Below are 8,504 nucleotides of genomic sequence, written 5' to 3'. Positions count from 1 at the left end.
GAAACACCCGGCATGATTTTCAAGCCACTGGGTCTGGGACTCAAGCTGCAGTTGGCCATGTGGGAGTCCAGTGATGTAATCGCTATGCCATCTGCTGGCCCCTCATTTAAAAAATTAAAAATTTAAATTTATTATTTTTTAATTAATAAATGTTCTGCACTCACCAGAGAGAGAGAGAAGAGAGATTAAAGGGAAAATGAGAAAGCAAGTCACCTGGTCCGGGATTCAAACCTAGTCAGCCATGTGGGCCAGCCATGTGGGAGTCCAGCGCCTCAACCACCACATCGCCTGCTGGCCCCAGATAGTTTCAATTTTTAAAAATTTGATTCGATGAACTCACAAGAGATGCTCCTACAAACTAAGCTAGTTCTGCAACAGCCCAGTCTGTTCTCTGCAGATCCTAGCGCCCTTCTACTCAAGCTTTAGATCAGAAAAAGCAAAGGGACTTTGTAGCTTGGATCCAAAATTCTCACTGCATTTTGGGAAGGGTGGTGGAGCCACCAGCGTTCGCCTTCTGTGCACGGGGAATGAGGTGTTCTGAATCTGTTTGCTTTCTGCCTCTCTACATCTGACCCACAATGATTTCCAGAGGCTGTATCTGAGTCAGGGCCTGGGTTCTATCTTGCCTCTAATACAGGCCATATTCCCTGGGCCTCATTTTTCTTCCTAAGTGATCTCTATGAGCTTTTGTAGATTTAAAAGGAGAATCTGTTTGCATATCTTTGGAAGGTGAGCTGTTTTGCTATATATGGCCTAACGTTTTTCTTAGCAGTTCAGGGGTGTCATGAGTCATAGCTGTGGTGTGCACTGTAGGATGATGACATACCTGAGGTCTGTTAGACTTTGGTCACTCTTGTTTTGGTGTGCCGAGGTGGCCACAACGTTTAGTTTCTAGGCCTGCTTTTCATAGACTTCTGTCCTTGTCAGCCTAGCAGTTGTCACTTCTGCAGAAGGGGCAGTGGATGTGGGTAGCTGGCACCCTGGCTGTCCATGGCTCCCTCTTTGGTGAAAGGGCTGGTCTGGCTGGGAGGAGGGGGGCGCCACCATCCCCACAAACATGAATGTGATGAGCTGAGTGTACCCGGTTCTAGATGCTGACAAGAGGATCAAGGTGGCAAAGCCAGTGGTGGAGATGGACGGCGATGAGATGACCCGCATTATCTGGCAGTTCATCAAGGAGAAGGTAGAGCCCCCTACCAAAGTGGGTGGTCCTCCAGGTGGGCTGCCCTGCCCAGGTACAGTGTTCAGTGCCACCAGGCCTTCTGAGTCCCCCTGCAGGTCCCTGGCACATACCTATTGCCTTGGTGGGCAGCAACAGCCCTGTTTTTCTCCTGTCCACCCTGCCTTTTCTTTTTTGCTTTTTTAGACAGATTTTAGCTATAGGGAGCATGTGCTCACTGGACAGACAGAAAGTGAGAAGTCACCCCCCAGGAGGGATGGCCATGCCACAATCCCTTCTCCATTCTCCTCTCGGGATTTTGGGCATGTACACACATGCACCTGGCCTGAGTTTGAAGCCACTGGGTCCTGGACTTGACTTGTACCAAGTCATGTGGGAGTCCAGAGATGTCACCATTATTATGTCATCTGCTGGTCCTTTTTTTTTTTTTTTTTTTTTTTTGCCAGAAGGCACATGCATTTGCTAAAAAGAAAGAGAGAGAGAGAGAGAGAAAGACAGAGAGGGAGAGAGACAGAGAGAAGGGAGAAAGTATCCCCCATGCCCAACAGGGCATGGTCATGCCCCAATCTCTTCTCCATTTCTCTATCTGGTTGGGATTTTGGGCATGTACGCACATATGCCTGGCCTGATTTTCAAGCTGCCAAGGCTGAGATTTGAACCATGGCCAGCCACATGGAACCTGGGTCCATTAATCACTAGGCTACAGGGTGGCCAAGTCAGCCCTCTTTTATGTCTGGACCATGTCTGGTTCTTATGAGGTAAGGCAAGGGCCTGACCTGAGCAGGTGATGCCTTGTGCTGGCACCAAAGCCTATGCCCATTTTACAGTATTCCAGCAGCTTCAAGGACAATCCCGCATGGTGTCTGTCTTGATCCCTGCCCTTCCACTATACTTCCTTGAGAAGGAGTGGAGGAGGAACAGGGCTGGTGTGCAGGGCAGTGACCACCTGTAGCTGTGGCGAGTCACCGTGTCTCATGGTCCCCGTGGCAGCTCAGCTTCTCCGAGGTGGCTGTGGTCTGGATATATCCAGGGGAGTGTGTCATCCACATGAGGGCCTTGTGTGGTCTGTATGTCCATGGGGGAAGGGTTGAACACTGCCACATCCAGTTGTAAAGTTCTCAAAGCTTGTACAGAGGAGTCTTGATGTACGTGGAGTTGGGGTTCGGCTGAGTTAAGGGCTGTGGTGGAGCAGGTGGTCTATCCAGGGGAAAAGCCCTCGGGAGGGCTGCAGCCTGGTCTGCACCTCTCTTCAGAGCCCAGGATCCTGCCAGCTCAAACCAGGCCCCACCAGGGAATGGCTGATCCCAGCCCCATGTTGCACCCCATCCACTGGTCTTCTCTCATCCCTGTCCCGGTTGGGAGTCCGCTGACATAGCCTACAGACTTCTCTTGGGTCCTTCAGGGTCCCATCCCGAGTCATAGTTGTCTGGCTGACACCTTGCTCTGGTCTTCTGTTCCCAGCTTATCCTGCCCCATGTGGACGTCCAGCTCAAGTACTTTGACCTCGGGCTCCCACACCGTGACCAGACCAACGACCAGGTCACCATTGACTCTGCGCTGGCCACCCAGAAGTACAGTGTAGCTGTCAAGTGTGCCACCATAACCCCCGATGAGGCCCGTGTGGAAGGTGTGAGGGCGATGAGGTGGGTGGTGGGGAGGGTCATGGGCTCTGCCCAACGGTCTCTCCACACTTGGCTGGGGTGGTTGGCCTTGCCATTCATCTTGGGACCGGGAGACTGGATCTCTGGAGGTGGAGACTGAGATGATACGGGTGGACTTTGAGGTCACTGCAGGTGAGGCTGGGGCAGTGTCTAAGGGGTCGGCCTCAGGTCCATGGTTCAGCTTCAGCAGAGCTGAGGCTAGAGTCTATGTCTCCTAGTTCCCCAGCCAGTAGGATTGCTGCTGTGTTGTGTGGCTCTGACCAGGGACAGGGACGAGGAGGAGGAAGATAATGCTGGAGCTGTCACAGTAATGAGGACTGGCTTCTTAGGGTAGCCTGTCCCTCTGGCCTCCTGGACTGTTCTACAAGCAGATTTACAGAGACACTGTGCAGACAGGTCCATGTCCTCCGAGGCCTATGGGGCACATCAAGTGCCCTCCTGCCACTGTCTTGGCATTGCAGGTCTGCCCCTGCCCCTGTGGTCACGCAGGTATATCTGAGAAGTGCCCCTACCAGGCCTGGCTGCTGGTCCTTGGTTCTGGGCTCTCCCTTAAGAGCTGCATGAGGAGGCACCAGTATGTGGATCCAGGGACCAGGTCTGGTTCATTCAAGAGGGCTGCTCAGGAGTTTCCTGTCTTCTCTGTCCCTACTTCCTGCAGTACGAGGGAGACAGAAGCAGTGCCAGATCAATCTGCAGACTCCCCAGGCCTCCTCCCGTCCTTCCAGACTACGCCTGGCCATGGAGTGCTGCAGCCACATTAGTACTGAGCTCTTGGCATGTTACGTATCCCCATCTTATGGACAAGGAAGTAGAGGTTCTAGCCCTAATATAACCAGGTTATAAGACTGAGCACCTGGAGGGAAGTGGTGTGTTGTCTGGGAGCGTCAGACGAGCCCTGCGAGCTCCTTCTGTCCAAGATCTGGCCATAACAGTTGCTTGTGGGGCTGGCCCCACAGAGTGTGGTGGTTAAGTGCTGTCCAAAGGAGCTGGGGCCCATAGAGCCAGCTTTGGTGCAAATCTCGACTCTGGTGGCCTGAAAAACATGCCAGGCATGCATGCGTGTGTGTGCGTGATCCCCAGATCCTGATAGGATGGAGAAAAGAGGATTGTGGGTGACCATGTCCCACTGGGGGTATTTTCTCTTTCTCAATTTCTGTCTCTCTGTGAGCATACACACCCTCTGACAATAAAAGACAAACAAACTCTGACGGGAGCACTTGCCACAAACCAGGTGCTATTCTAGGCACTTTCCAAATTAGCTTATTTAATCATAAAAACCTAATAGGCTAACATTTTATCACTAACTTCATTCTACAGCTTAGGTTAAATCTACTGTGCCAGCCACACAGAACTGGTGAATTCCAGAGCACACACGTTTACATTCTAGGTTCTACTGCTTCCCCCAGGGTGATATTAGGAACCCTGTCTGGCTGTGTGTTTCTTGGGGTTCCAGTTTGGGTTGGAAGGTGGGGGCTGCAGTGGGCCCACTGTATTTCTGTGTTAAGAATTCAACCTGAAAAAGATGTGGAAGAGTCCCAATGGAACCATCCGGAACATCCTCGGAGGGACTGTCTTTCGGGAGCCCATCATTTGCAAAAACATCCCACGCCTTGTCCCTGGCTGGACCAAACCCATCACCATTGGCAGGCATGCCCATGGCGACCAGGTAGGCCAGGATGGGAGGTAAGGGCTGGTCCTTGATCTGAGCCCCTCCATCTGAGCCCTGGCCTGAGCCATCCTCTCCTCTCTGCAGTACAAGGCCACAGACTTCGTGGTGGACCGGGCTGGCAAGTTCAAGTTGGTCTTCACCCCAAAGGATGGCAGCAGTGCCAAGGAGTGGGAGGTGTACAACTTCCCTGCAGGCGGCGTGGGCATGGGCATGTACAACACCGATGAGGTGAGGCTCTGGCACGCCGGTGCCCTCCTCCCCCCTCTTCCCTCTCAGCTTCCTGTTTTTTGTTGGCCTCATTCTCAGGCCTGGAAGGGGCAGAAATGGCCATTGGTAGCTCCAGGCTTATTCCCTGCCTGCTTGGCTGCCCTATCAGAAAAGAGTACCTGGCTCCTAGTTCCAGCAAAAATTCCAGGCTTGGGTCACATGACTGTCTCTAAGCCAATCACTGAGACCCCAGGAGGGAAGAAGGGCTCTGAACAGACCATTAACCCTTGCAGTGGGCTGGTGTGTGTGTGTGTGTGGGGGGAGTTAGCCCTGCCCCAGCAAGTGGCCTCACAACTGGGGAAGGGCGGTAGTACCCTAAAGCAAACTTGGGTGGGTGGGCTACTTGTTTCAGGAAGTTGGGAAGGAAATGCTGGGCCAGTAAAACAGCTGATGGCACAATCCCAGGTGGCAGGGGATTAAGCAGTTGTGTGGAGGGTGGGATGCCAGGTCTGGGCCTGGCCCTGGGGGACCAGTGAGGGCTGGCAGGACCAAGGGGGACCAGACCAGGGCGCCTCTGTCCCCCCACAGTCCATCTCAGGCTTTGCGCACAGCTGTTTCCAGTACGCCATCCAGAAGAAGTGGCCCCTGTACATGAGCACCAAGAACACCATTCTAAAAGCCTACGACGGGCGTTTCAAGGATATCTTCCAGGAGATCTTTGACAAGTAACTGCCTCTTCCTTTGCTGCCTCCCAAGGACTCTATAGCCTTTCTTCCCTGTCACCCCCTTACCCCCATGCTGTCCTCATCTTCCCAAGGGAGATTGTAGTCCCAGTGCATTTGGCTCAGCTCTGAGGCTCAGGGAGGGGTCCCCAACCTGCCAGCCTCCTGCCTCTCCCCACCACAGGCCCTTGTACCCCCAGGCACTACAAGACCGACTTTGACAAGAACAAGATCTGGTACGAGCACCGGCTCATTGATGACATGGTGGCTCAGGTCCTCAAGTCCTCCGGCGGCTTTGTGTGGGCCTGCAAGAACTACGATGGAGACGTGCAGTCCGACATCCTGGCCCAGGGTATGCTGGGAGGACCCTGCTCCTGGGGGCTGGCCTGTTGGTCTCTAGCTGGGGGATTTCGGACCCTTTTGGTAAATTACTTGCCTAGTGTACCAGCAGGACCCACTAGAGGGTCTCCTGTGGACAGCAGAGGGCAGGAGGTCTCAGAAGCTGATGGAGAGAGGGCCATAGCTAGGTGTGGACCAGTATATCACTCAGGCTGCCCTTACAGAGAAGGGAGGGCACAGGCATTCAAGTCCTGAAGCTAGGCTAGGTTGTCAGCCCAGGACTGCTCCTGTGCCTGACAGAGCAGGGACTATGTCTGGCTTCAGTAGGAAAATGAGATCAAGCAGGACTGGAAGCTTTTTAATGACAGGGAATGCTTTTAGCACAGTGAAGCTAGTGAATATAGGAGAGTACTAGGGAAGATGGAAAACTTCCAAGCCCTGGAGTATCCTCATAGACAAATTGGGTTGGGCTGGCCCTGTGGTTTGGTGATTAAGAAAGCCGAATCCCACATGGCCAACTGTGTGGTTCCAGTCCCATGCATGGTGGCTTGAAGAACATACTGGGTGGATGTGCATGTGCATCCCAAATTCTGACAAGATAGATAAATGGACAACGGATTGTGGCATGACTACACACCACTGGGGATGCTTTTCTCCTTCGGCTGACTCTTCTCATACCCTTTACATGCACCCTCTGGCAAAATTAAAACTGGGTTGCTGCAGAAAGCACTGGTGAGGCCATTCGAGAACAGTGAGAAAGAGCCCAGTTGTGCTGAGAATGAGCAGCGAGGTGGTGAGAGCAGACAGTATGCCAGGCCCGGGGACTGAAAGAGAAGCCGCAGGTTGCACAAGGTTTGATGAAGTCCACTCCTGATTAGGAGGAAAGCGAAGCCCTGGCAATGTGCCATGAAAAAGGCAGAGGGTCTCAGGGCTTTATATAACGCTCTGACTTAGGAAGGGGGGGTCAGGCTTGGGAAGAAATGTTTAACAGATACAAGAATGCATGCGAATGAGGGAAATGGTATGGAAAGGTATACCACAACAGTTAAATTTTTTTTTTTGGAGAGGTTTTTGCTATAGGGCGTGTGCGCTCACCAGAGACAGACAGAGAGTATGAAATCACCCCCTAGTGGGATGGCCACGCCGCAATCCCTTCTCCTCCATTCTCCTCTCGGGATCTTGTGCACGCACACACGCATGCCCAGCGTGAGTTTAAGCCACCAGGTCCGGGACTCGAACCACAATTGACTACACGGGTGTCCAGCGACATGGCCATTCATTACGCCAACTGCTGGTCCCTCACAGTTAAATTTTTTAAAAAAGCATTGCCAATCATAAATATGTGTGTATGTGTATCCAGAAGACAAAATATACATCAAAAAACAAAAACTAGAATGAAAATCAAACGATCACAACATAATTTGTTGAAGATGACGAATATGGCAATATCCTTGATTTGATTATCATACACTGCATGCACACTTTGAAAAACCACATTGTTCCCCACAAAGATGTACAGCAATTAAGTGTAAATAAGAAAGAATAAAATTAAAAAAATACAGAGCTAATTTAGACTGAGGATAGGGAGGGAACCCTCTGGCTTTACTTTGAAAAGCTTAGTGGTGTTCTCACCAGAACAATGCCCACCTAGGATGGAAGAGGAAAAACCATAGCTGATAAGAGAAGGGCACGAACATTATAAAGTCAGGAAAAGGTGGAGAATAGCAACAATTCTTAGACTAATCATTTCTTTTTTTTTTTTTTTTGAGAGGTTTTCACTATAGGGCGTGTGCGCTTGCCAGGCAGACAGAGAGAGACATAGAGACAGAAAGCGAGAAATCACCCCCCAGGGGGATGGTCACGCCGCAATCCCTTCTCCTCCATTCTCCTCTCAGGATCTTGGGCACGCACGCACACGCGCCCGGCGTGAGTTTTAAGCCACCGGGTCCGGGACGCAAACCGCGGTCGACTATGTGGGAGTCCAGCGACATAGCCATTACGCTAACTGCTGGTTCCCAGACTAATCATTTCTGATGGAAGTCGCCAACTTTTCCTTCTTGGGTTTTCACAATTTGGGTGCCATGGGGGTGCTTTTGAAGCCCTGGAATACCTGATAGCAGTACAAGGTCACCTGAGTTGACATCTGGCTTTGGGAAAATTTGGAAATAAATCACAAAGCTTGAAAATGACCTCAAGGGGCAGCAGACAAAATGATCGCAGCAGCCTTAATTTTTCTGCCCTGGTGAGCCTTCTGGGCACAAGCTAGGCTGGGTGGACAGACCCTGGGAGATGCAGGACTAGGGGAGGGAATGTCTTGGGCCTGGGGTTCAAGGCTCTGAGCCCAGGAGGTGGGGAAACAGATGTGTGTTAATGTGCTGATGGTAGCCACCCTCCAGTGCCCCCCGTCCCGTGCCTGGTGCCAGGCCCTGGAGACCTTCGACAAGAGTGGACAAGCCCCAGTAGCCCCTGTCCTCTCAGATGCACTTGGGGAGGAGACATGGGCTAAGAGGCAGCTACAACAGGTGAGGGCAGGTAGGCCCAACTTAGGGTGGTCTGAGAAGAGCACCTGTGCTGAGAGGGGTCTTTGCACCCTCCAGGATTTGGCTCCCTGGGCCTGATGACGTCTGTGCTGGTCTGCCCAGACGGGAAGACCATCGAGGCTGAGGCTGCTCATGGGACAGTCACCCGCCACTATCGGGAGCACCAGAAGGTGAGGGTGGGGCTGG

At 52.2% G+C, this 8,504-nt stretch overlaps 1 protein-coding gene and 1 long non-coding RNA gene across 3 annotated transcripts in view; one reads left to right on the top strand and one right to left on the bottom strand.

Moving 5' to 3' along the window:
- Positions 1–8,504, top strand: part of IDH2 (isocitrate dehydrogenase (NADP(+)) 2) — a 16,913-nt gene that overhangs the window by 7,008 nt on the left and 1,401 nt on the right. The window contains exons 1-8 of one of the 2 annotated variants that reach the window (XM_014589466.1): positions 987–1,005; positions 1,092–1,183; positions 2,642–2,807; positions 4,347–4,507; positions 4,595–4,738; positions 5,306–5,442; positions 5,640–5,791; positions 8,376–8,488. In XM_014589466.1, coding sequence (XP_014444952.1) covers positions 1,133–1,183; positions 2,642–2,807; positions 4,347–4,507; positions 4,595–4,738; positions 5,306–5,442; positions 5,640–5,791; positions 8,376–8,488 — 924 coding nt within the window. In that variant the 5' untranslated portion in view covers positions 987–1,005; positions 1,092–1,132. Of the gene's footprint in view, positions 1–986; positions 1,006–1,091; positions 1,184–2,641; positions 2,808–4,346; positions 4,508–4,594; positions 4,739–5,305; positions 5,443–5,639; positions 5,792–8,375; positions 8,489–8,504 lie in introns of those variants that run through there. The other variant, XM_006152863.2, reaches the window with a different exon arrangement.
- The window catches only part of LOC106735335 (uncharacterized), a 44,726-nt gene that overhangs the window by 35,168 nt on the left and 1,054 nt on the right, over positions 1–8,504 (bottom strand). The window lies entirely within an intron of this gene.

Source organism: Tupaia chinensis, unplaced genomic scaffold (genome assembly GCF_000334495.1).
Source record: "Tupaia chinensis unplaced genomic scaffold, TupChi_1.0 Scaffold000359_1, whole genome shotgun sequence".
Classification (NCBI taxonomy): Eukaryota; Metazoa; Chordata; class Mammalia; order Scandentia; family Tupaiidae; genus Tupaia; species Tupaia belangeri.
The sequence above is the reverse complement of the archived record's forward strand: the minus strand, read 5'-3'. Positions and strand labels throughout refer to the sequence as shown.